The sequence below is a fragment of the Solea senegalensis genome, linkage group LG4, assembly GCF_019176455.1.
Source record: "Solea senegalensis isolate Sse05_10M linkage group LG4, IFAPA_SoseM_1, whole genome shotgun sequence".
In the NCBI taxonomy this organism is placed as follows: Eukaryota; Metazoa; Chordata; class Actinopteri; order Pleuronectiformes; family Soleidae; genus Solea; species Solea senegalensis.
The window spans coordinates 21,966,232-21,993,592 of NC_058024.1; the positions used below are offsets into that span (position 1 = coordinate 21,966,232).

The following is a 27,361-nucleotide window of genomic DNA, read 5'->3' on the forward strand; positions in this document are numbered from 1 at the left end:
GAACTACTTACAATGCAGACAGCCAATCTCTTTCAAACTGAATCAATCTTAAATGAAGTCTGTTTCCCATTTACAGACACAAGTTTGGGGTTCATCTATACAGCACAGTGCAAATAAAGTTTCACATTCTCTATTTAAGGCATTTAACAATACAAACAGTTCACTTTAAAGTAGTTGGTTTTCCCTTTCCTGCCTCTTTATGAGTGCTTTTCACCAGTCCCCACCTCCCCTGATATATCTCTGCTGTTTTTCTTTGAGGTTGAGCCGGTGCTTTGAAAATCTGCTCAGCGTGGGTTTTTATGTTATCAATAATTAACATCTGGGTGTATATAGACCTAAACTGATCTTTTTAATCTGCTGTGTCACTGCTGATGGCTCGTTGCCCGGGTAGTGACATAGGCCTCTTTAGTGCACATTCATTTGCTTAAGGTGTGCATTTATCACTCAGTCAGCATTACACAATCACGCATTCACACGCACACTCGGCAGTAAATTCAGAGCACGGACTTGAATGGAGGGATTAATGACTTCCATGTAGAAAAAAAAGAAGTGTTTAACCATTTCACAACTTAATGTCAGTTTTCAGGTGGATCCACTTACTGCAACATGGGGGTAGATTACAACTATTATAACTATTGTTACATACTTTACTTATATTACTAATTATTTTCAAGTTAAAACAGGGTTTTAACCTCTTGACTTTATTTTTTCCTTTTCATTCCACCCTGTGTTGTGTTTTGTTTTTAACATTTTATTTTCCTTTTTTTGTGAATCACTTTGAGCTGCAAAGGTGCTATACAAAAAAAGTATAATATTATTATTTTTATATATTTATACAGTTTATTTGAGGTGTTTATTTTCATTTTGATTTAAGTTAAATGGATAAAATCAAGATCTTAAAGGTTCTCGTGTGTAAGACGATTGTATCAAACTCCCTTTCCCAAACTCTTCAGGGAACTACAGTGGTCTCAGTGTACCAGAAAGGATGTTGTCCTTCTTTGTTTTTGTATTAACCCTCTGCTTAGTTTGTCAAGGTTTGGGGTTGTTGTAGAAACATGGCAGAGCAAGGAGAAGCCCAGAATGTAACAGCTGTTTTTGTTTTAAAGGAATTCTATCCTTACAAACACATCTATGTGTAGCATATTCAATCTCTGTCAGTGAACACACTAAATTTGACACACTGGACCTTTAAATTCAAATTTAAAGTCACGTAGCTCCTTTGTTGGCACGTGTACCTGTAAAAGCACACAGAATTATCATCAGTGTCGATGAGGTGAAATAAGCAGGAGCAAACACGTGAGTTTTACAAGATAGTTTTTCAGGTTTTGAAACAGCAGCAGCAGCGTGACATCATTTGATCAAAGGGAGGTACATTTTGTAATCACCTCATTAGACACACCTCGTAAAAAAATCCCACGTGGAATATTTCTAATGTGTCGTTGACAGTGGATTTTCCCTTTCAATGAAAGATGTTCTGGATGATGGAGGATCGCTGTTTTGGAAGTGTCTTGAAATTTTCAACACTGGGGATTCGATTTAGTTCTTTTTTAATTTCAAAACTCTTTTTAATGTGCTAACATCTGGGCAAATTAAAAAATATTGCTAAATTCTCTTACTTAACGCTATGGTCATAAGATAAATAATGGAAAACGAGTCATTGAGCAACATTTTAAACCAATGTTTCAACCGAAGTGGATTGAATTGTGCCATATCTTTTTTTTCTTCCGACTATAACAGTCTCCTGACTAATTAATTAGTAATACGTTGTTTGTTTGATATAGATAGTATTTCTTAGAGAGATGATAATGAATGTAATTGCTGCAATAGCAGACAATGAAAACATTTTGTAATATAAACTCTAAGGTTTAGCAATAATTTGTTGGAGGACTCACAAAACACACACACACCAAACACTAAATCTGCGTATTACTAATGACTTTTTCTTGTTTTTTCCCCCTCCGTAGCGATTCGTTTTGGCCGAATGCCTCAAGCTGAGAAGGAGAAACTGCTGGCTGAGTTCTCGTCTGACATGGAACACATGCACCCGGAGGCAGCCGATCTGAGGGCTCTGGCCCGGCATCTGTACGAGGCCTATCTGAAATACTTCCCCCTCACCAAGGCCAAGGCAAGGGCCATCCTCTCTGGGAAAACCGGAGACAATGTGGTAAGCTGTGTGTGCGCCTCGTCGTCTTCTACTTTAAGTCGAGTTATATGACATTTTAGCAGTCAAAAGATTTGGGTTTGCGTTATAATAATGTTGAGTAATTCCAAGCCACTCGCCAAATGAGATCACACACCGCTAATGAAGCCTAATCAGCACCATGTGACTCTCTCTGCATTTAGCGGAGCAGGTTTTTGAATCTTGACGCCCAAGGATGTTCTTGTGCTACGTGCAGCAAATGATTTGTATTACATCATCGCCGATGGTGGCAAGATGGAAGCACAACAGCAGCACAGAGCGTGTAAAGCAAGTATGTAAAGGCAGGGTGAGGGTGGTGCCTGATCACTTCAGCTTCACTTCACTTGTTTTGGGAATTCCTCAAGGAGGCGAGTGTAGCTTTGAGCATTCTTCTTATACGTTGGGTTCCAGAGAGACTGTCCCTGTATCTTCATCCTTGCCTTGTTCAGCTGCAGGATCAGTTTGACCTACATTTTTATTAGCTTATATTTACTCTTATTTTAATCAAGCAGCTTCTCAAAAAAACAATGGTAATCAATACAGTTGTATTAGTATTAAATCTGGTGCTTTTTGCTGCTCCAGCACAAAGTGGGTGACTGGCAGAAACAGTTCCTAGCTGTTAGAGCACATCTCAGGTTACAGTGGTTGAGCTATGTAGCAGAATAATGTGGCTCTTCAGCATTCTGATTAAAACATTGATAATGGCTTCCATATGCCTGCTCAAAAATCCAAACAAATTTTGTAAAGAAACTTGGTAAATTTGGTAAGTCACCAGTCGACTATTTCTATTTCTGTCTTTTTGTACTTGTTGCTGTTGTCTCTCCATATAAAGACTATTTTTTTACGAGCAGCGTCTCTTGAGTTTTTTCTGCCTTTCAGTCGCTTCTGTCTCTGATAAACCAAGGCTCAAGTTCAAGGTTGCTCTGCATGCGTTTGGTCTGATTGTTATGACTGTTCATCAGCGCGATAGCAGCCAAATGGCACTGAATCAGCTTGTTTGTTTGAGGGAGTCCTATGTTGTGTACTTGTGTAAACCACAGAATATGTCAATGTTTTTTTAACATTTTAAATCACTTTTAAAGACCCACCTCTCCTTGGCCTTCACTTCAGGATAAAAATAGTCAACCCGCACACTTCTATGTAGTTTTTACTATTTTATTATGTCACTATTTTACTGTTTTACTTCTATTGTTATTGATTTTATGTTTTATACCTTTTATGTTGCTGTGCCTTTAAATCTATAAAGCACTCTGGTCAGCCTTGGTTGTTTTTTTTAAATGTGCTCTAGAAATAAAGTTGACTTGACCACTATGTAAGGGGAATATTGAAGTGTATAACCTTCAGGCCACTGCATGTCTTTGCCAGAGGTTTACCAACAAGAGCAAGTTTGACTTAGTTAAGCTTCATTTATCTGGAAGATGTGTTTCTGTCTGCCTCAGCCAGCAGCTAAGATTTATTCACTTTGCTGCCTTTTGCCCACTAATTCTTCCGTGTTTCCCCCTCTTTATCTCCAGCCTTTTGTCATCCATGACATGAAGTCTCTAATGGAAGGGGAGCAGTTTATTAATTGCAGTCAGATTCCCATCCAGGAGCACCAACAGCAGGCCACTGTTCTTACAGCGGGACACGGAGGTTAGTAGCACTTGCTGGTGAAGCTGCATTATTGCATGTGAATATCTCTCACCTCACCATTCCCTTCCAAGTGTGATGGAGAATCATTGTACAGTCTTCAATGAGCATAGCAAAACTAAAAGGCGTTTACTTTGTCCGTTGTGGGCTATTGTAAAAAAAAACCATGGTGGTCCAAAATGTTGATATAGATATAATAATGAAAACATCATTCATATCATATCATCACCATTGTTGTTATTATTATTACGCTATAATTAAAGTTGATATCAGTATAATTTTTTATCAACAATCTCTGCTGCTGCTTGTCTAAATGACAATTGTTTTTTCCTTTCTCTCCCCCATCGCCGCACATCTTTGAGTCTGGTTCTGTCAGAGATTTCTTCCTGTTAAAAGGGAGTTTTTTTTCTCTCCACTGATGTGTAGCAGCTTGCTCATTGTGTGAATTGTTGGGGTTCTCTGCTCTCGATGATGTTGTGATTCGGCACTATACAAATAAAATTGAATTGAACTGAATTGGATTGAATTAATTTGCTAAACTGGAGTGTTGCCAGTGAAATTGGTGGTGTGGCAAGCAAGATGGCATATTTACCATACATTTATCATTTTATTTGCAGGATAACGGCTTTAGAAAATACTATAATTCAGGCCTTTGGATTCATCTTCACAAGATATTTTGCTTATTTCCGTGCACATGTCTCTGTCTTCCAGGGATCACAGAAGTTCAAATGGCGTCAGAGTGCGGCCTTTTGGAAACAACGAGCATCAGCGGACATGGCTTGACGGACGCCGTGGAGCTACGTTTCTTCTACAGCTGTCAGTCACGCTCAGCCGAAGCGGTGAGAGAAGTCACAGAGTTCGCCAAGAGTATCCCAGGATTCACTGACCTGGATCTGAACGATCAGGTAATCTAAAAAAGACAAGCTGCTTATCCATTTTGTAATTGTTTTAATGGATTAAGGTGTGATGATAGATGTGACACCACCAGCTATCATCACAGCAGGATCACCTCAAACCTCTTTGTTTTTTATACCAGGTAACTTTGCTGAAGTATGGTGTGATAGAAGTCTTGATCATAATGATGGCTCCTCTGATGAACAAAGACGGGACCCTCATCTCCTACGGACAGATCTTCATGACGCGGGAGTTCCTCAAGAGTCTCAGAAAACCGTTCTGTCAAATGATGGAGCCCAAGTTTGAGTTTTCCGTCAAGTTCAACACGCTGGAGCTGGACGACAGCGACATGGCACTGTTCCTGGCAGTTATTATCCTCAGCGGAGGTGAGGGACTAGATTATCCCCAAAATCTGGTGTTTTTCCCTAAATATACCTTTTTGTTTTTCTTCATTTTAAATTGTTAATACACTATTTTAACATGCAGTAAATTATAAATAACTGCCAGATATTGAAAGTTATTCTGGAAAAAAGGGCAAAAGCATTTACTCACAGGACATTTTCTGGCCCTTTTTATGGTTAAAATAAGCAGAAAAGTCCAGACGGACATTTGAAAAGCTTCGGTGTTAAAGGGTTAATAGAGTATTTACCAGTTTGGCCCCAGCTTCATAATGAAATACTGAGAAAAAAAACAGGATGGTAGCAAGGTTTTACATCAAACATTTGGCAAAGAGTAAATCCTTCACCTTTCTGAGATGGAGATGTTTCGTAACATGTCAGTCCCGGCAGAATCACAGCACTGTAATGTGTTGTAATGTGGCTTCCGTGAGAAATCAAAGTTATCCATTCACTGCATTATACACACTATCTCTGACCAGCCTTGACCTATATATCAGTTTGCGGCGAGTCATGGCGGATTATTTGGGAGAAAGTGCAGCAGAGCAAGAGTTGAATGAGTCGGTCATCGTGTGTCAACAATGATGTAGTGAAATCAAATTAATATAGGGTTTATGGAGAAAAGAAGAGGCACATTTGTCTGTTGACTATACTAAATCAAACAAATGGTTTAAAACAACAAACCAACAAACCCTTCTGCCCCCTGATATTGATGAACAGGTCCGGTCTAATATTGCTGGTTTGCGTGTGTCTACTTGATAAAGTCTGGTCTTGCACCAGATCAAGATAAAAATCGGACATTTATGTCAGTTATTAACTTAAATGACTAAGGTTATAGCTGGAAATAAAGATAAGCAAGGCTTTGTAAATAGCAATAAGTCCGCTCGGTCTGCTCGTCATTCATAGAAATGTCATAGGTGTTTGTTGTCTATTTTTGTCCTTTGATCAACATGTGTCTCTTTATTCCCTACTTTACTGTGTCTTAACAACACGTCTGTCTGTAAACCCCCACCGTTCAGACCGTCCAGGCCTCCTGAATGTGAAGCCCATCGAGCAGCTCCAGGAGACGGTGCTTCATTCGCTGGAGCTGCGGCTGAAGCTGAACCACCCGGACTCGCTGCAGCTGTTCGCCAAGCTGCTCCAGAAGATGACCGACCTGCGTCAGATCGTCACGGACCACGTCCACTTCATGCAGCTGCTGAAGAAGACCGAGGTGGACATGTGCTTACACCCGCTGCTGCAGGAGATCATGAAGGACTTGTATTAGAATTCACCAGGAGAAAAAAAAAAGGACAAAAGTTGCAAATATAAATATATATATATATACATTATATATATATAAAAAAAATTACCAAAAAATAGATTTTATTTTAAAGAAAATTAATTGAGGGGCCACACGGCGATGTAGTGGCGAGCACTGTTGCCTTAGAGCAAAAAAAAGACCTGGGTTTGTGACCCCCGGTCAGACCAAGAGATCTTCTTTCTCTGTGGAATTTGCATGTTCTCCTTCATGTGTGTGTGTGCGTGTGTGTGTGTGTGTGTGTGTGTGTTTTCTCTGGGTACTTCGGTTTCCTTCCACAGTCCAAAACCATGCCGAGGTGAATTGGGCACTCTAAATTGACTGTAGGTGTGTGAGATGAAAGTGAATGGTTATTTGTATGCAGAGGATGGAGCAGGAGACGTCTAATGAATGAATGAATGAATGAATGAATGCGATAATGAGTAGAAACAATGTGTTAAAAAATAAAGGGTTGACTGACTAAAACTAAGAAAGAGACGAGCGTGGAATGAGAAATCAAGGGAAGACGGAATGTGAGTACTAGATCGAGACGGCAACATGTGAATAGATTGCAGTCATTCATCCACCTGGACATTTTCATGTTTAAGTTGTGCTGCCAACTTAAACACAACGCTGTGTGCCACTCACGACGACTTTCTCGTCGGCAGGCTCGCGTACCAAGCGTTTGAATGCTCAGCCACAGCCTGCCCCTTCACGTGCCTTAAGGGAGAAAAGTATTAACTGTGAATATTTTGTGTCACACAGGACGGCGTGTGTCGTTCAGGAGCATCTTATCTACATGTCGCTCTCCACCTGTCATAGGCTGCACGTGTGTGTGTGTGTGCACGCTTCTGTAACTCAGTGAAGACGCGGACATGCATGTCAGCACACACACAGACAGACACACAGACAGACAGACAGACAGACAGACAGACAACGCACAGACGTGTTTTTTTGTTTTGACGGTGCTATCTCTTCTTAATCAGCTTTATCCAAAGACACAAATCTGATTAACGCCCTGTAACATATTTTATCCTCAGCCGCCTGTGAACTGTGAGAAAGTGTGACATAAAAGGGCACGTTACCAATGAATATGAAAGACTATTATGCCGCATTTATGCCTTACAGATTCAATGTTTGCCTTATATTATACACAGTATACTGTATAATATCTGTTCACTCGTATTGTTTTCGTACAGATTTGCCAAAAGCAATTGGTTTCTCGGCTTCAGTTGTTTTGTTTTAAATTGTATAAAACTGAGTCATAATTTCTATGATGGAATTATATTGTATTAACGTAAAGTGTAACTATGTCTGATCAATCTTATGTGTTTGGGAGGGGTTTCGGGGGGACAAAGGGATTGGTTTAATGCAGCTCAGAGGAAAATTTGTTGTAAATAAAATATTTTCTAACTTTTTATTTGAAGTCTCTGCCTTGCTTGGAGTGATGTGATTATGTTCTCGCACGTGTTCCTTACACGGCCAGTTCCAGGTAACGTCTTTTCTTGAAAGCACACCAGTGACTCAAGCTGCTGGAAGTCCTTTTTTATGGCCATTACACACACACACACACACACTGAGAACATCATTGCAAAATATGAACTCTGCTGAACTCAACCAGAAGACTTAAATCTGTGCATACAGATTTAGATCAGTTTTTTTTAGACTTTAACCCTTTTTTTTTTTTTGGACCGGTCAATTTACAGAGAAAACCTGTAAAAACACGTCTCAGAGTGGGGATAGTGTGCAACAGAAAGAGGGGTGTGCGTGGGGTGAGTATGACATCACACCTCAGCTCGCCCATAAATCAGGTCACCTCAGCTTATGGCACATGTTCATGCACACATGAGTTGTCCTATTGCATCATATCACAAGACAGTCTTAAAAAAGTGCTGGCTTGCAGTTATAGAATGGGGGGTAGTCTTTAAACTCTCTCTCTTTTTTTTTTTTTTTAATAAAGCTCAGTGACAGGTTAGATCTTGGTATTTCCTAACGCTGTTGGAGCAGCGGAGTCTCTTGAAGAAAGTCATACACCCACAGGCACACATTTGGGTTTCCTGTTATGACACAGAACCTGGACAGTTCAGGTTAGGGGACAAGACAGCGGGGTGGGCAGAATGAGTTTGTATTCAAATATAACCAGGATGTTTGTTTATTCTGGTTATATTCTGTTGTAGTGGCCAGCTTAAACTTCCACAGCCACTCCGAATGATTAGCTGTTGGCAGGTTTCATTCAATGGAAAAGCAAAATAACCGCGCTGTGCCGAGGCGAGGCGAGTAGCGCTAGTGCAGTGAGCCTGAATCAAAGCAGGTACACATGGAAACGTGTGATAAATGAGCTAAGATCTGTAGAACTGAGGCGAGTTCAGGAAATACAGGTTTTTGTCACTACATGCAAATAGCCCGATCAGCCATTGTTCATTTAAAAAAATAAAATATTTTTTAAAAAGTTCATAAATTCATAACTTATGAACTTAATAAAAATATATATATATATATATTTTTTTTAAAGTTCATAAGTTGTATCTTTTAAATTACTTTCACCAAAGTATGTACTTTTTTGTTCGTCTTGGGCTATTACTAGTTCCCACCAAGTTTCGTGAAATTTGGTGCAACTTCATCTTGGTTTTCGTCCTCCACGTTTAACCTTAGGGGGGCGCTATAGACCCCTAGTGCAACGCACGGGTCCGAGTCCTATACCGATATCGCATTTTCGCCAGACCTGACCTCTGTGCAAAGTTTCAAGACGTTTATTGCACGTTAACCCCCTCAAAGATGACGGCAATGACACAGAAAAATAATAATAATCTGAAGGATAACAATAGGCTCCTCTAGCATTCATACTCGGGCCCTAATTATAAATGATCTGATTGTGATGATCTGGTTAGGAATAATAGGAAGACGTGTACAAAGGAGGAAAAGTGAGACAAGGGACAAGGGGAGGGAGAGACAGTGTCAGTGCTGTGAGAAAGAGTGAAGGAGACGTTTGGCCCCTAAAAATAAGCCTTTGAATTGGCAGCTTGTGTTGGGGGGTTTCTGATGTGGGGGCGGATGGTCCTGTTGGACGGCTGATGATGATGGTAATTAAATGTGTTCTTTATGTTGAGTCAGCATATCCTCACTTTGTTAAGGCCAGTCTCTGCTGACTGGACTCTGCCAAGATTCCTCCGCCAATCTGCCAAATCATTTTCAGAAAGTGTCTTTTATTTATTTATTTATTTATTTATTTATTTATTTTTCGTCCAGTTGCTGCTGTTGTCTGTCCACACAGCGCCACGTTCCAAAGATAGCGGTTTATGATTTACTCGTTGGAAGCTCTGTTTTCCTTTGAGTTCCTTAAAAAAAAAAAAACAGCAGCTTCATTTTTTTTTTTTTAAACCCTCCTTTGTTTGTTTGACTATCAGAAAGGAATTTTCCTCCCATCACTGTTTGACGATACCTGACACGGGTCAATATTTGTCCACGGACGAGTCTGAAAAGATACACCTGCTGGAGTTAGAGGCAGAGGTGTCAAAGTGGTGGCCCCCAATCAATTACATGTGGCCCCCAATCAATTACATGTGGCCCACAACTTAATCATCATGACCTCCTCTTCCTGAAAACACAGCTGCCATACTGACTTTATAATAGTAATAATAAGACATTGGTTTGTGATTTATCACATTATTAAATGATATTTATGCTTGTTTGGTGTTTTAATTGCAGTCGTCCATGTTAGTATTTACTTATCTTTACACTTATTTTTCTGGTTTTGATATTAATAGACATATTTGTTTTTTATTGTGACCCTGTGTTAGAGGAACACAGCTTGCTGGAATTTATATCACATTTTGAATTTTTAATTAAGCTTTAAAGAGTATAAGTTACCAAAATAATAATAATAATTACAGTGGTATCATGGGATAAAACATGTGTTTCAGTAATTTACTAATAGTATGTTACTATAATGTACAGTATATAGTATCTTTCTTTTAATTTCAGATTAACCTGCAAAACAAACAATCACAAAACACTTATATTTACATAAATACAGTAATATATCTTCATTTAAAATTAGATAAAATAATATAATAACTAAGTAAAATAATAGAGAAAACATATTTGACGGTGCCACCTCAGATTTCAGCATGAAAACATGAAGTGGTCTGGATTTGCCCGCACGCACAAATATTCGGTTACGAAAGTGTATAAACTCATGATGTGAAACATCATGTGCTTCCACCCACCAACATTTTCCAGAGATTGCCTTTTGATATCATTTCAAATGACAGGGTGCAGCAGGTGAATGTTTTCCAGATGATTCATTCATTCATTCATTTATTCATTCAATCCTTCACTCACTTGCCCTTGGACCTCATTAGTTGTCACCTGAGTGGAAAGTTGACGCAACACAAAGAAATGTGATCGACATGTGACAGAGATGACATCATGGTGGTATGCTGGTGAACACACTGTACAATTTTAAATATTTGATTTACAACTAAATTCAAAATAAGAAGGAATAAAACACTGTCATGTTGCTCAATTTACTGAAGCAAGACCCTTTATGCTCATGCGGCACAAATCTGTACCGCAGGTGCATCCTCTGTAATTTGCCGTGGGAATAATACACAACTCCTTATATGGACATCCTGGGGGGTTTGTAGGTCACATATTCAGTCTTTAGAAAATGTGTGTGTGTGGGGGGGGAGGGGTTCGTCTTCTCATGTGTTGTTGAGTCAAAGTTATGATTCATTATATATCGCATTTTTAGTAGCGATATAAAGTAGCAATAATTGTGCAGAAGTCACAGAATAGACCGTTTTTCTTTTTTTTTGTTCATAAAAAAAAGCCAAGTGAACTTTGAACTGTGACGTATTTCCAAATTTCAATCCAATTTTAAACATTCGAAGTACTTTTTGCTCAGGTTTGTTTATATAGTTGGTGAAAAAATGTTTTTTTTCCCCATCAGATTGCCTATTGGGGCAGCCCGTGGCCAAGTGGAAAGGGAACTTGACTTGTAACCAGAGGGTCGCCGGTTCAAATCCCCACCCGGCCAAAAAAAGGGCTGGGGTACCCCTGAGCAAGGTACCCAAACCCCAATGCTCCCCGGGCGCTACTCAGTGTGGCAGCCCACTGCTCCTAACTAGGATGGGTCAAAATGCAGAGGAATACTTTCCCTAAGGGGATTAATAAAAACTAACTTAACTTAACTTAACTATAGGTGGTGCTGAAAAAAGGATATTAAACACTCTATATTGCACATCTTATAGCTTCTGTATATACTGTACGTTTAAACGTAGTAATGGAAAAAAAAGCAGCTGAAATGCTTTGTGTTCTAAGGGTAAGTTTAAAAATTGGAACGCTTTCAAACATGACTCAGTCATGGAAATGTCATCATCATTATTTGATGCAAGAATGGAAAGTTAACACAGTGACATGTGACCAATGTGAACATACTTATATAATTATCAGCCAATTTTAGACAGACAAACCAACTACTGCACAACATTTTTACATAAACAGCAACCAAATTAAAAAGGGAAAACTGTTGCTAAATGTCACTGAGTAACCGCAGGTTATTATCAACACTATATTATCATTACAGACAAAATAATTTGGATCTGAACCGGTGACCTTCAACGCTGGAGCCACCGCAGCATGAATGATTATATTGAATGTAAACACTGAAAACATGTTTCATGTTTTCAGTGTTGTTGAAAACATGGAAGTACAAATACTTTGCTATTGTACTTAAGTACCAAATTCACATATCTGTACTTTGTGAACTTTGAACTGTGACGTATTTCCAAATTTCAATCCAATTTTAAACATTCGAAGTACTTTTTGCTCAGGTTTGTTTATATAGTTGGTGAAAAAATGTTTTTTTTCCCCATCAGATTGCCTATTGGGGCAGCCCGTGGCCAAGTGGAAAGGGAACTTGACTTGTAACCAGAGGGTCGCCGGTTCAAATCCCCACCCGGCCAAAAAAAGGGCTGGGGTACCCCTGAGCAAGGTACCCAAACCCCAATGCTCCCCGGGCGCTACTCAGTGTGGCAGCCCACTGCTCCTAACTAGGATGGGTCAACTTACTTAAGTACTTAAGTACCAAATTCACATATCTGTACTTTACTTTGTTATTTATATTACTGCTACTACCAAAGTTTACTTGTATCCACTACATTTCCAATAACATTAGAAGAGTTGGTAAATACAGACCATTTAACCATTTTACAGACACTTAACACAAGCAAGTACATTTTATATCACAAAATGTTCTTTTGATACTTAAGGACAGTAAAATATACTTCATATACTTTAAGACTGTTACTAAAAGTAAATTCAAGTAATATTGTAAATGACAGTGTTGTAATATGACAAAGTACAAATACTACAAAATTCATGTATCTGTACTTTTACTCCACTACACTACCCTTAACTGTCTTTGTTACCCTTAACTAAAATCAGCAGAAGAAGAGTTGGTAATGGTCTGTGTTGGTATAGCACTTTTCTAGTCTTGATGAGCTGCTTTACACTACAGTTTTCACCTATTCACACTTCTTTCATATCCATTCACACACTGCAATATGGGGTTAAGTGCCTTGCTCAAGTACACAGATGAGCAGAGGCAGCAATTGAACCCACAACAAATTCCAATTGAAAGACAACTCTCATTGCTCAATCCTCTCTTTTTAAATAATTTTACATTTTACTTCAGAAAATGACTTTTAATACTGAAGATAGTAAGTTACTATAGTAAGTAAGTCATATACTTTAAGAGTTTTACTTTTTAAAAAACTTCATCTTCTAGCAAAGTCATTTTCTGGATTACACAAGTATCACTTTTAGATACTTCTTTACAATACCTGCACATCACTGTGCTGATCTTTACAGACCATTTCAAATACACTTTCCCAAATTTGCGGACACAAACATTTAAATTTGGATACATCTGTTGATTATTTGGCCAGAGGTTGACTAGACAGGAAAAATGTATAATGCAGCAGGTTTTACAATCATTGAGAATGACCTGACCCCACCCCACACACACACACACACACACACACATTGATAACAGTGTGATGAAAAACAACACTGGATTCTGAAAATGTTTCCCAACATGACACGAGGATTCATCATGCTTTTGTGTCAACATGTTTTATCCTGCGGGGATTTCTTTTATTTTAGGTTTCAAATCTAAGGGTTAGGGTTCGTGTGCACAAGGCAAAAAAAACAGATTTGATTACAACTCACTTTATTTTAAGTAATCATAAAATTATTGATCCATTCTTATAACATATGCATAATACAAATTGTTTGACCGACAGCGCTGGTGTTCAGTTTAACAGTACAGGGTCGCCCTCTGCTGGCTGAAAGATGTACTGCACCTGCAACAGCTGGGGAATTTTCCTCTGTCCTTGACAAACCACACTAACCTGAGTTTTGTTTTGATGATCTGGCCACACATTCTCTTTTAAGGGAGATTGACATTAACAGATGAGCGCAACAGTGAGAGGCTTGTTTCAGGCCAGAGGTTCAGGTGATAGATGGATTATAATCTGTGGGAGTCATTCCATCCCAGTAGTAGTGATTGTCCATAAACAAACTGCTGTATTGTTCCAGCTGGTTGAGACGAGGAGAGAAACAATGGACGCCAGTACCAATAATGAAGCTGTCATGAGTGTGTCAGCAAGGTGTTTGGGTAAACAGGCCGGCCCAATTCTTTCCCATGATCTCCTGACCTCAGCGAACATGGTTGTAGTAAAGTTTAAGATGTTGTTTGTAACAGTTAAGATTTAGATAATAAAAACAAAAAAGGGGGGATTAAGGCTCATATATATATATAATGCTGGATATGATATCTGGATCATACTCACTCACTCACTATTCTTAGTCTAAATTGTTCATGTTTACTGACATTGTTAAATACCTAACAGCACAAATCATGTTCAAAAAAAATATTTCATTATCAATTAAGGGGAAAAACAATCGTACAACCAAGAAAGGTTTCTGTATTTCATGTTCTGTGTGGTGAGAACATTCAACAGTTTAAAACCTGGCATAAAAATCAGGTGCAAACAAAGGTACAAGAAAGAAGAGGGGGTGTCACATGTGACAGGTGCTCACACAGGATGTTACTGTTTTACTTATTTCAATTCTTTATTTATTTGTGTTTAATATTACTTGGTTCCTTTTGTTTTTGTTTCCTATAAATGCAAATAATAAGAGGATTGTATATACATTCTGGTATGTGTACCTAATAATATATGTGCTGTATGTTTATATGTAGGATAAGTAGAAGGTTATGTTGGTAATCAATGCCAGTGACATGAATTAATTATATATTATGTTTATAATGAACATCTAGCTCTCTATACAAAATGATGAAGCTGCTTAAATATGTTAATTAATAAGGGATTTGTTTACATCATTCAGTTTATTCTTATTATTATGCCTTTATTTTTCTGTAATGTTAATTTGTTTCTTTTACATGTTTAAACAAACTTTAAAATCAAATCAATAATAAAAAAGGACTATTTTCCTTCCTAATTAAGATGGAGCTGCTGCATCAACACAGGATAAAACTACTCCTGGTGAACTTAAGGAAACATAACATAACAGGGACAAAATGCAACCTTCACACAGACAAATGAAGAAAAGTCCAAATAGGGGTTTGAACACAGCATTTTTATCATCTATTATTGTCACAAGCAGCACATAGACAGAGAGTGGACTGTCAGTGTTTATGTGTAAAATCATGTAATATGGTACAATATAGATACAAACACAAGGGGGCGGTATTGTGACAGTGACTGAGGGCGCCGAAGAAGAGATCCCGGAAGTTGGCTTGTTTTGGTTTCTGTTGCGGCGGGAAAGCACAAGGTAACGATTAATTTCACCGTCTAATATAAAATAATTTATGCAATTATCTGTTATGAGAACAGGTTAATCAGCTATATTCATGATAAAACACAGCCTTTAATCGTGAAAACTGAAGGTGTCGTCCAGACTCGCTACGAACTGTAGGTGTTTGTTGAGGCGTGTCTGAGCTGAGATAACGTTCACAGTGTTGTGTTAAGTTTTTCACGACGTTGTTGTAGTTAACGGTTATTTTTATTCGAATTAGTCTTAGTTAGTCTCAATTCAGCAAACTGTCGTTAGGTACATGTTCTAAATACACAGGGCTGTCAAACTCAAATGACCCGGTGGCCACTGAGCTTTAAGTCCAGGACTTGAGAAAAAAGTGGGGGAAAAAAAACAACTGTTAAACTTAAAACTATGGTGCAATAAAAGATATTCGTAATGACATTTCACTTAATTTCAATGTAAAAGTGCTTGTTTTGCTATGGAATGACGTATCGTTCAGAATAATTTAGATAATAAATTTAAAATCAACTAAATAATAACGTGCACAACTGTAATTAAAACACCATGCAAGCATGTAATGCATTTAATAATGTGAGAATTACAAACACATGTCTACTGTATATATTCATTTACCTCACTGTGTTTAAAGGAAGAGGAGGTCACGTTTTCATTATAACAAGATATTAAGTGGTGGGTGACATGTAATGATTGGGGGGGGGGGGCAGCAGTTTGACCCCTGATGTAGTTTGACACCTGATGTAACAAGTACATGCTTAGTTGTTGTTATTGGTTTTGGTTTTTGCTCTTTTCTGAGTTTTGTTTTGTATATATTTTTTCAATTGTGAAAAACAGTGAAATAGTCATGGTTGGAATTTAATTGTGGCACTTAAATGATGCACATTCATTATTTACTGACAAAGCAGCACATTAAGCTCTGTCTGAAATATCATCTCCTCCTTCACCAGGTGTGATGTAATGATGCCGTCCAAACCTCAGGAGGATGTAGCCAAATCGGACATCTCCCCGGTTCTCTTCACAACTGACGGTAAACCAATGTATTTCTACTTGCGCCCAGGTCATGTCAAACGCAAGCTGCAGCCACACATCACATCTGGAGGAGGGATGCTGTGCAATGTCCAGCAGCCAGGAGCAATCCTGCTGATTGACCCAGAGGAACGAGTATCCATTCCTGAAACTACTGCTCACTGGTATGTGCTGGACGAAGATTAGAGAGTGTTCTTATTAGGAATACAGGCCACATACAGCGGCTTAAAAGTAGTACTATAAAGATGTGATGCTTAGAGCTGAAACAATTAATCGATGAATCAATTATTAATTATAAATTAAATTAATTGACAACTATTTTGATAATTGGTTAATCGGTTTGAAGCTTTTTTCATGATTAAAACAAGATTTCCGATTGTTTAAGCTTCTTAAATGTGAATATTTTCTTCATTTCTTTGGTCTGGATAACAAAGAAATCATTAAAAGTCAATAATTTTGGTTTGTGGACAGAATAAGGCATTTGAGAACATCATCATTTCCAGGTTTGACGAACACCGATCAGCATTTTTTAAGGTTTTCTGATATTTTTGGACCAACCGATTAATCGAGAAAATAATCGACAGATTAATCAATTATGAAAATAATTGTTAGTTGCCGCTCTAGTGATGCTGTACTTTTTTTCCAGACTCTTCTTTAATGATGTTTGGTTTGTTCAACTGTATATTGGTCATATATTAAAATTTAGGCTGTGCTTGTTAGTGACACTACACCAACAGTAACTGCTCAATGTTCATGTTTTATTGCACATTTATCATAGTTTTGTCTTGAGCTTTCTCTCTCTGTTCTTTTCCTCCATATCTATTAATATAGCAATGGCGAAGACCTCTGGTTGAAACGTGTTCTTCTTAGTCATTAGAATAAAGGCTTTTAAGTAATTCCCTAACTAACCCTTGCTTTTGTTGCTATTCTGTGTGGTATTCCTGGATCACCTTCTTGCTTTGAAATATGTTGTTTCCCTCTTTTTCTAAGACCAGCCAACATGCATGGACTATCCTTATTGCACTTGAGATGTCCCCTCAACAACCAGTTACATCTCATTTATTGGAGTTGTTAGTTTTTACACATGATGATAGTAAATCAATCAGTTCAACTTTATATTTGTAGCACAAAGTGCTTCACTCAAAAACACAGACACCCCATTCACACGTATCAATACGTGGAAAAGACAGAACAAATAATAAAAAATGAGAATCACACTTAAAATGAGCAGAGGAAACACAGTCTAAACAATTTGTAAATGAGACACTAGAGGCATAGGTACAAAGAAGTAAATGAATAATAATTATAATAAGAATTTAATTCACTGAGTAACATCTGAGACTTGCATCAATTTTTTCTTGTATCAAAGTTACTATATGCACAGTTATTCAAACTTTTTAGTGGCAGAATTCATGTATGATCTAGCACAGTGATGCATTGCATCACAGTGTATTAACATCGATTAATGCCATCCGTTCAGATGTTTTTTGTGTTGAACTACATTAAAATACATTTTCAAAGAATTGAGGCTGTTGACTGTTCTCTCTTCAGGTATGTGTCCACCATGTACATTCAGGACAGTATCGACAAGAATCAACAACTAAACATAGAGGACTACAGGTTAAATCCTGAAGATGTCCCGAGACACTCTACTCGACTCAACAGCAGCAAAAACGCCTCTGCTCGATTTACAGCAGGTATAATATCAACAACTACCGCTCCCTTTTTGTCAGGATTTACTCTGCCTTTGATTTTATACATACTGAATCTTCTACCTCTACAATTAGGCCGGGTTCCCTACACTCCTGAAGAGGATGCAGCCATTTTAAAGTACGTCAGCAAGCACAAGGCCGACACCGGGGGAAACCGGCTTTGGCAGGAGATGGAGAAGCAGCGTGTGACGGCTCACAGCTGGCAGTCGATGAAATACCGCTATCGGATACGACTGGCAAAGAAACCGCCTGAGGCAGAGGAGGTGAAAACAACAGAGGAAGTGAGTGAGGGGATTTTTGTTGTCGGATATTTTGCCCCCTCTTTCTTAATAATGCACGTTTCTTTTAGGGTGTACTTAAATATTATAGTATACGTGTGGAATCTAAACCAGTGCAATTCAACTGTTTGTGAAGTTCATGGTGTTAATAATTATTTGTGCTTTGTGCTGGACTTAAGTTGCTTATTTGATGGCATTTTGTACAGCAGTATATTGAGAGGTGGTCTGTGTCTGTTCTCATATGACTTCAATCATGTGAAATTATTATAATTATAATATTATTGATGCCTTCAAAAAAAGCCAAATAATGCCAATTGAACAATGATGGTATCAGTGTTCAACTTTGTGTCATGCATTTATTTGCATTTTATCCAGGTTGTCTCAGCATTTTAGCTCAACATTGTCAAAAATACTTGAATTTTTTTGAGCTAAATTTGCTTTTATATTTTAAGTGGAAAAGCTAAAGCATGTCTTGTTATCTAACCAGCTTTGAAATAACTAAAAAAAAGAAGGTGTAAGCTGTAAATAGGCATATTGTTTCTAATTCAATTGTACTTACTTTGATTTAAATTGTATTACTATGATAATTATCAAAACATATTCAGAATATTCCAACTAGTGTAGTTTGAAGCTTCTCATTTGTTTCTATAGGAGGAGGAGAATGAAGAATCAGATGTTTCACAACCCTGCAGTGAAAATGCTGCTGCTCCTCAGACACATTCACCAGCAGCAGAGGCTCTTCGGACAGAATTAACACAGGTTTCTGACAAATAAATCATGTGTCTATCAGTGATGTTTGTTTGCTGTTTAATCATTTACTGAGCAGAACATGTTTGTGGTGTTTCTGCAGAAGGATGTCCAGACCATAGCAGCTGAAAGCACAGACCCAGAAAATACAGAGGCTGAAACGTCAGACCTTCCCCAGCCTGAGGAGCCTTGTTTGAGTCCACAGACGGATGCTAACCCCACTACAGCTGAGAGCATAGAAACTGAAGCAACTGTCTCTCCACAAAAAGAAGATTCACCTCGTACTGTTAGCCCAGAAAAGCAGAAACAGAAGCAGGAGACCCCCCCTGAACAGCATAGACTATCCCGTAGGAAGCTTGAATTTAAGGTGTCACCACTGCATGAACCTGTTGGCAAAAGACTCCGATTATCGTCAACATCAGCTTCCTCTGAGAAACCACCACCATCCCCTCAGCCTGCAAAGAAAAAGGAATCACCTGTCAAGCCTGCTGTTCATAAACAAACATCATTAGACTCCCCGTCTTCAAAGAGAGCCAGAGGAAAGAGTGTGGCAGCAGAAGCAGTGAGTCACCAAGGGGAGACGGTAGAAGCTGTTGTGTCAAAAACACCACAACTAGGTTTGTTATTTATCTTCCCTGAGTCGTTCGAAAACAAGCTTTTGCACGAAAAAGTTGTCAATAACACATTCAGTGAAGCAGAATCACTTCTTCTCTCTTTGTTTTTCAGATGAAGAATCAGAGTCACTGCCACAGAAAGGAGAGAAGAAAACGGAGAAGAGAAAATTGGGGATTCTGGAGTTGGCTACAAAGGAGTTTGAGGATGACACTGAGGTATGATTTCTTAATGTCTATGCAAGTTTTTTTTTTATGCAGCTAATTTCATTGCAAAGAAAGTCACTGGTTCCAATCCTGTCTTAACGTGCGGAGTTTGCGCACAGGTTTCTCCGTTCCAATTCAAAGACATCCAGATTTGGATTAGGTCATTTGGAGTCTCTACATTTTTTATCGTGGTGAATGTGAGAATAAATGAGTGTTTGTCTGGGTTTAGTCTGCCTCTTGCCCAATGTCGGCTGGGATTAGTGGCAGCTTCCCCTGACATTCTTTAGGAAACAGAGGGCGATTTGGTGGGGTCCTCCATTTGTTATGATTTACAGTCAAACTATTGGATGTCACTAATTCTTACACACTGGACCTTTAAAAATGCAGATATGTTCTCTGATTGCTGAGTAAATTGACAGTAAAATTAATATCTTTGTTCTGTGCAGAAGACATTTGATGTTTGGGACAGTTTTAACAATTGTCTGACATTTTATAGGCCAACTATCTAATCAATTATTAAGAAAATGATAAATTGATAACGAATTAGTCAATAGTTGCTCCTCTGGTTGTTATTTCTCGATGTTTTGTAACCCTTGACCGGGCAAAGAACTATTTGGTTAACGTCCAAAGACATACAAATACAACACGTCACAACATGTCCCAACGCGTTACCACAAGGTCTTAGAAACGCATGGATTTCACCCAGCCAATCAGCAGAGACCCCACTATGTCATAGAAGGCGTCATCGCGAAATTGAAATCAGCGAGGCCTGCGACGCTCAATCCAGTCCAATTCTGGAGGCCTTAAAGTACGGTCATATGGCTCGGTCTTCTCCTGCATCGACAGTAACATCTCAAAAACTAATGATGGTAAGTTGAAGAAATTAATCAGGTGTTGGAGCAGGGAAACGTCTAAAACATGCAGGACATGACGTCCCTGAGGACCAGGCTTGGGAAACAGTCTTGTAAAATAATGTTCCTTTCACTTTATTTGCATTTTTCTTGCATATTCTCATATCTATTCTTACCACAGACGGGCAAAGAACCATACATGGTACCTTTATTGACCTTGATTTTCTGCATGAAATTTTGTTTTTGAAAAATGTGACAAAGGGAAAAAAGTCTAGTTATATCCACCCATAACACTCTAGCGTTGAAATGTTTCCTTTCCAAGTATTTCAATGAGTGCCTTGTAAAGCGTTAAGGCCCCAAACTGTTCAACTAAAAATCCTGTCCCTTAGATTTCTATTTTTATGTTGTTCTACAGACGTCTGATGATGAATCTCTAGATGTCCAAAACCCAGCAGAAGTAGTAGTGGCACAGTCCACAGCAATAAACCCACCCTCCCGGTCTTCAGACACAGCTGTGAACCAGGCCTCTACACAGTCCAACCCTGAATCTGAATCTGATTCTGAACCCAGCATTCAGGAAAGAGCTCAGCAGGCTCAGACTCTCAGCAGTGACTGTGTACCAGAGACGGGCCGTTCTGAGTCTGAAGCCGCTGATCCTCCCGCTGCTGAAGTTTTTAATCAAGCTTCCAGGGCTCACCTTTTCATATTTGAGAGTGAATCTCAGCAAGAAGATTCTCAGTCGCTTATCGGTGACGGGACCACCGTTCTGTCCAAACCCCGGCCACGTGTGCACAAAGACACTGCACCCTCTCTGACTCAGGTCCAGTTAGAAGAGGATGTGCAACGAATCAAAGCGCTCATGAACCATACTAATGGGGTGAGTATTCTTATTGTTTTGCTTGAGAGAAATGACATACTGTGCATTTACACTGTGAAACACATCCATAAAGAATAGATACAAACAATTGATTTTCCATAAAAGATGCAAGAAACCACCTCTTTCTCTCTTTTACTGTTTCCAATCTCTACTGTTTGTCTTCTAGGATTTAGTTAGTGTGACCAAAGCACTGTTGAAGACAAGTGGAGACTTCTCTGCCGCACTGGAGTTGCTTATGGATCCCTCCACCATTTCCAGACCATGTTGGAATCGCTGTGATGACGGTCTGCTGCTCTCCGCCGATCCCGCTGTCCGCCAGCGGCTGCAGGAGAAATACGGTGAGATGGAGGTGGCCAAAAGAATAGTCTTTCTGGAGATGGAGGGATGAAAGTGGAGATGTAAGCAATAGTTTAGACCGTTCAAATATCTCATCCTTTCCACATGAAAATGACAACTGACTTAACCTGACACATTTTTGAACACATTTGAGGTTTTAATTATTTAAATTTTACGTAAGAGTCCATTCAGTTTGGGGACATAATCTTTAAATGCATGTCAACATGAGAATACTTTTTTTTTTAATCATTTATGTGTATTTTTAATGTTTCTAGTAATTGTCAATAAATGCTGGAAAATTATCTATTTCATAAATTATCAAATTCTATTAGTTTTTTTTTGTCAGTGAATCTGCTTTGTTGTCATATGCAGTACCTTCAAAGCCCACCAGAGGGCCACAGCCCACACTTAACTGCATGAATGGCATTCAGTATCCAATGTTCAGTGACAACTCGGCAATAATTGTAATAACAAGATGACTTTTCTAACTATTCTACGGAAGAGTATAAGGGCCACATGTAAAAAAAAATATATATATATATTCTTGTGATTGAAGTCAGAATTCTGACTAAAATCTCAGAATTCTGAGACATTTTTTTTTTAATATGTGGAATTCATGCTGTTTTATTTTTTTACATGTGGTCCTAATACTCTTCCATACTATTCTCATGATACAACAGTTTTCACACACGTATGACACGTAATTTGACCATAATGTAATAAAATTGATTGTCCCTTTAAATGAAATGATAGACTTTGTCCATGCTTACACAAAACCTATATGCTATTATGTAGATTACATGATGCAAATCACCTATTTTCAAGTTAAATAAAACATTTTACTATATAGAACTATATAGATTGCAGATGATATTATACTATGAGGACAAAAAGAATCGTGGATACATTTCCTGACACTCACTAAGTTATTATTCAATACATTGAAACATAAAGTATGTAAAAAACAAAAACAGAGACTTTAATCTTGTTTTTTTTTTATTTATCCAATCCACCATTTTATTTCATTTTATTCCAATATCAATTGAGTACATTCATAATTTTCTGCCCCAGAACCACATGAATATATTGTATCTATTGTTTGAACAAAAAAAAGGAAAGATATAAAAGCGATTAAATTAACCAACCACTTAAAAGGACCAACAGGATGTTACAGTACCCGTGATGCAAATGAATCACAAAGACCGGCATCTGATAACGTTGGTGGATTTTTACCCAAATATGGCCACAAGTATTGGGTTACCTTTTTTTTTCTCCCCCAACATGTTTATAGAAGCAAAAGTGGAGGGGGAAGATGATGACAGGGTATGCAAAAGAATATGTAAAACCATATGTTAACACAGTTATCACAACCCTATGATCCCAGTGCAGCACTGATAAAAAACACTTGTATAAAACCTTTTTAGTATGAAACATTCACATCCACCAGGACCTCATTTACATACACTTTAGGTCACATACTGTAAGTTGGTCAGTTAAGAACCCGTTTAGTAAAGCAAAACATAGCAACATCTCCATTAAGTAACAACAAACCATATATCCCTGGATTTAAACGGCTATTTTTATTTATTTATTTTTTTGCTCAGCGTTTACTTGTAAGGTCTTTAGTTAGAGGATACCTCCAATTAAGCTACATTCAACGAGGAGGAGGACTGCAGCAGTGTTTGTAACTAACGTGAGTGGGATTTAACCTGCTTTGAGTGTGGGAGAAAATATACTGTTGAATAGTCTGCGATAAATTCTGATTCTGAAACACAGTACAGTAGTTTTCCACATCACATAAAAAGACTGCAAACTAACACGTCTGTGGCAGGGCCTGCACAAATACTGAGACTGAGTATGCGACACTTTTCCAGAGTTAGTAAGAATGGGCTTGATTTAAGTCTTCGTCATAATGTTACTGTACACACTTTGGTTGGCTGGTTAGTGTGATGGCTGCGGTGATGTGGAAGACGGCTTAAAATCCTGCTGTATTTTGAATTACGATGAATAAATAATGTGTTTATATAACAACCTGAAAGTGACAAATTGACATGAACTACAGGTAACCTTTTCCTCCTGTGAGTAAGACCCACTGTTTCCCCATCAGTGTCACATACAGTTAAGTTAGTATTTATTATGTGTGACCTCCTTTGGTCAATAAACGACCAAAATAAGTTTACTAATTCTGGAAATGTAATAAAAGCACAACATGGCAACATTAACACAGTTTTAGGTTAACATAGAGGGATTCAAAATGGGAGGGGGGAATACATTTTCTCCCCAAATTAATCAATGATTAGGATGGGCATTGATTTGACTAAAAATGTAGCACACAGGAGGCTTTGCAGTTGTTAAGGTTAAAAAACAAAACAAAAACATTGCTCCTTTTACGCCACATGAACATGCTGAAATAACAAAATTTGACCATTCTGCTTCTGCAAGATTGAAGTCGTGCTTCATCTTTGATCCAGCAAACTGTACATACATTACATTTCAAAGAGGTGATAAAATAAAAAGATCACTTCTGTCCCCCCATGCGTCTTATCAATTTTCCACACTAATCCAGTGGAATCGTCGCTGGAAAGTGAAGTTGTTGGGACATCTCAAACCGTTTCAAATGACTAATATGAACATAAAGGCCTCTGGGGTATACAGTATGATCACATGCCTACAGCTCTGGGGAGCCACGATTCGGAAGAGACAAAGCAGGATGTGCTACTTGTCTGGAACAGAGTCCCCAGCAGGAGAGCAGGAAATAATAACAACTCATAAACACATAAACAAAGACATTTTTCTCCAAAATACACTAAGAAAGTATAATCATGTCCTTTGGTTTTGCTTAAAAGGATTTAAGACCCTTGTCCACTTAAGGTTACTTGAATTCTTTTATAAAAACAAAAGCATTTTAGCCATTTATGATGACTTAAATGTCCTCATGTGTACAAATTGACGACACAGGAAGTTAAAGCTGCAGTATGCAGGATTGCTAGAAAAAAATATAAGTCATCCCAGGTTGTTAAAATACAAATGTTGTGGTGATGATATCATCGGGGGGGCAACCTCTCCATTCCTGGAATGCTCCACTAATACTGTCACAAACTTTACTGCGTTTACTTTCTGACTCCCTTGTTTTAGGGTTGTTTTGCAGAGTAGGCAGTTGTTGATGCTGGAACTGCTTAGTAAAAACACAGCACAGCAGCCATTTTGACATATTTTAGCAGGGAAAAACGCACGTGTAACGGATCACTTTGACGATGGTGTGACAGTGAGCTAGTCTGAAACTGAGGAAGGCAAATGGAACTTTTTTTTTTTTTTTACACCTGTGCTTTTCCCACTGTGACCCCTCAAAATAGCTGCTGTGCAAAGGACTATCTGGAGCACTCCTGTTTTTTTTCTGGACGGCCTTGTGGTTGGTCAGTCTGCAAATGGCTATAAATAGAACCCAGAGCAGGTGAAGAAGTCGAGATCTTTCTCAGATGACTTGATTTTATGATGCTGAGAGACTGTTATGGAACTATTGTTGAATGACAAACATTCTCTCACACACACACACACACAATCCTGCCTACCCCAGCTTTAGTTCCATCTGACAGAACAATGCCCTGCTCATTTCAGTAGCGAGTACTGTCGTAAATATTAGGCCCTTTCAAGGGGACACTGCTCCAGTTTTAACTCTTCCTGTCCTTAAGAATAAAAACAAAACAAACGAAAAAAAAACAACTATATATATATATATTTCTTTTTTTTTCAAAAGCACAAAATTATACATAAAAAACACCTGCTTTTGCGGAAAAGGCAAACTGTACTGGTTTTAGACAACTGAACTGAAGAGGGGTGAAAGCCAGTCCGAAAGTAAGGCCAGCTAAATTGCATAGAACTTCAGTAGTGCACTGATGCATCAAAAAAGGCTGTGCTCCGTTTCTCTGTCAACTTTGGCAACCCTGCAGAATTCCCTCAGAAACCAGCACAACTCCAACACCATTTCTTTCTCTGCTTCTGTTTTGCCTCCTTGGCAGAAGACACTGTAAATTTCTCCACCTGGACTTGCGTAAATAATACAAAAAAACTTAACGTAAATCCAACCAAGGGGAACTTTCCTCCTGCAATCTTAAATGAATATTAAAATTTAAAAGCTGAATGTGTGTTGTAGGTTTTTTTTTATTTGTGTCAATAATGTATTTATTGTTCACCGAACAAGAAGCACAATATGTACTATTTTCAATTCCTTTAGAAAAAAAGGACATTAATAGGGTAAGAATTTGTAGAAAAAACTTCTCAGCCAGTTTAAAACATTTGAGAATTTTTTTTTTTTTTTTCCTCCCCAAAAATTATGTGAAGCTCTGGACAACAATCCAGTGAGGCAGCAGTGAGGGAAAAAAAAGCACAGCTTGGACTCTATATGCACCCTTTTTCTCTTTGTAAATCAAAGATGCACTTCCCCACACCAAAGAGAAACAGTGTAAAAGCACCAGTTCTGGGCCTGCATCAGTGAGCATGACTGTCAGAACTTTAACTGGTCAAACAGGTCCAGATTTAGGTTGGTTTTCCCTCTCGGAGCTCTTTACACATCTAACCCCCGTGATAACAAGCGGTGGTCAGGAGGAGACGGGACAATTAACGGAGACTTCGGCCTCGGCGTCCTTGTCCGAAATCTCATCCTGGATCTCGTCAGTGTTCCCTGAGTCGCTGCTGGCCACAGAGCTTAAGGAAGGAGAGTTCCCGCCACCTTTAATCATCCGTCGGCAGGTTTCCATCTGCACGTCCAGGCCTCGCTTCATGCTGCACATCTCCATGTACTCGTGCAGGTGGCGGTTCATGTCACTCTTTGCCGTGGCCAGTTCCATCTTAAAGAAGACGAAACGGTTAGTGCAAAGGTTATAACGGTTATATCTTACTCATATTTTGTGAACAATGGAAAATGAGTATGGTGATAATTAATAAATGGATGTTACTAACTAGAGTTAATTAAGTAGCAACAAAATGTGATAATACTTCTATACTAATAATGCTAATTTTGTACCATCTCTGTTTCTAAACGTGTGAGGCCATCAGGACGTTTGTTAACATTTAGACCTTATCCTTGACTTGGGTTACGCAAATGTTTGAAAATTTAAAGGCAGGGTGGGAGAACTTTTTTTTTTTTTTTTTACTGTAATGCTTAAAATGCTCTTCACAACCCCATTGTAACCAATTAATTAATGCATTGTCACAAAATTAAAAAATGTCACTCAGCTGTGGAACGGACAGGCCTGTGAAAACACCATCCAATCACATTACGTTACGGCATCAGTGCCGTGTTTGAACACAACTGAAAGCCCAGAAAGATCTGCAAAGTGATGACATGGTGGCTCTGTTTCTACTGGACCGGTAAGTTAACTCTATGTCTTTGTGTTTTTTTGAGTATTTGTTGTTTTTCATCATTGTGGTTGTCAATTGAGCAAGTATCCAAAAAACTCAGTGTCACCGAAAAGTACA

The 27,361-nt window shown here is 38.5% G+C and overlaps 3 protein-coding genes across 4 annotated transcripts in view; 2 read left to right on the forward strand and 1 right to left on the reverse strand.

The window, feature by feature from the left end:
* pparg (peroxisome proliferator-activated receptor gamma) overlaps positions 1 to 6,422 on the forward strand; it is a 30,161-nt gene extending 23,739 nt beyond the window's left edge. The window contains exons 5-9 of the mRNA XM_044024557.1: positions 1,965 to 2,164; positions 3,694 to 3,811; positions 4,520 to 4,713; positions 4,845 to 5,088; positions 6,117 to 6,422. Of these exons, the coding sequence (XP_043880492.1) occupies positions 1,965 to 2,164; positions 3,694 to 3,811; positions 4,520 to 4,713; positions 4,845 to 5,088; positions 6,117 to 6,364 (1,004 nt within the window). The 3' untranslated portion in view covers positions 6,365 to 6,422. The remainder of the gene's footprint in view (positions 1 to 1,964; positions 2,165 to 3,693; positions 3,812 to 4,519; positions 4,714 to 4,844; positions 5,089 to 6,116) is intronic.
* Positions 6,423 to 15,183: 8,761 nt separating this feature from the next.
* LOC122768830 (telomeric repeat binding factor 2, interacting protein) lies at positions 15,184 to 22,214 on the forward strand. Its single transcript, XM_044025108.1, has 9 exons — positions 15,184 to 15,238; positions 16,189 to 16,431; positions 17,819 to 17,964; positions 18,055 to 18,260; positions 18,909 to 19,016; positions 19,108 to 19,621; positions 19,731 to 19,834; positions 21,089 to 21,550; positions 21,717 to 22,214. The coding sequence occupies exons 2-9, from the start codon at positions 16,199 to 16,201 to the stop codon at positions 21,936 to 21,938; spliced, it is 1,995 nt and encodes a 664-aa protein (XP_043881043.1). The 5' UTR covers positions 15,184 to 15,238; positions 16,189 to 16,198; the 3' UTR covers positions 21,939 to 22,214.
* Positions 22,215 to 22,874: 660 nt separating this feature from the next.
* iffo2b (intermediate filament family orphan 2b) overlaps positions 22,875 to 27,361 on the reverse strand; it is a 29,216-nt gene continuing 24,729 nt past the window's right edge. For both annotated transcript variants that reach the window (XM_044023350.1, XM_044023351.1), the window contains exon 8: positions 22,875 to 26,730. In XM_044023350.1, coding sequence (XP_043879285.1) covers positions 26,482 to 26,730 — 249 coding nt within the window. In that variant the 3' untranslated portion in view covers positions 22,875 to 26,481. The remainder of the gene's footprint in view (positions 26,731 to 27,361) is intronic.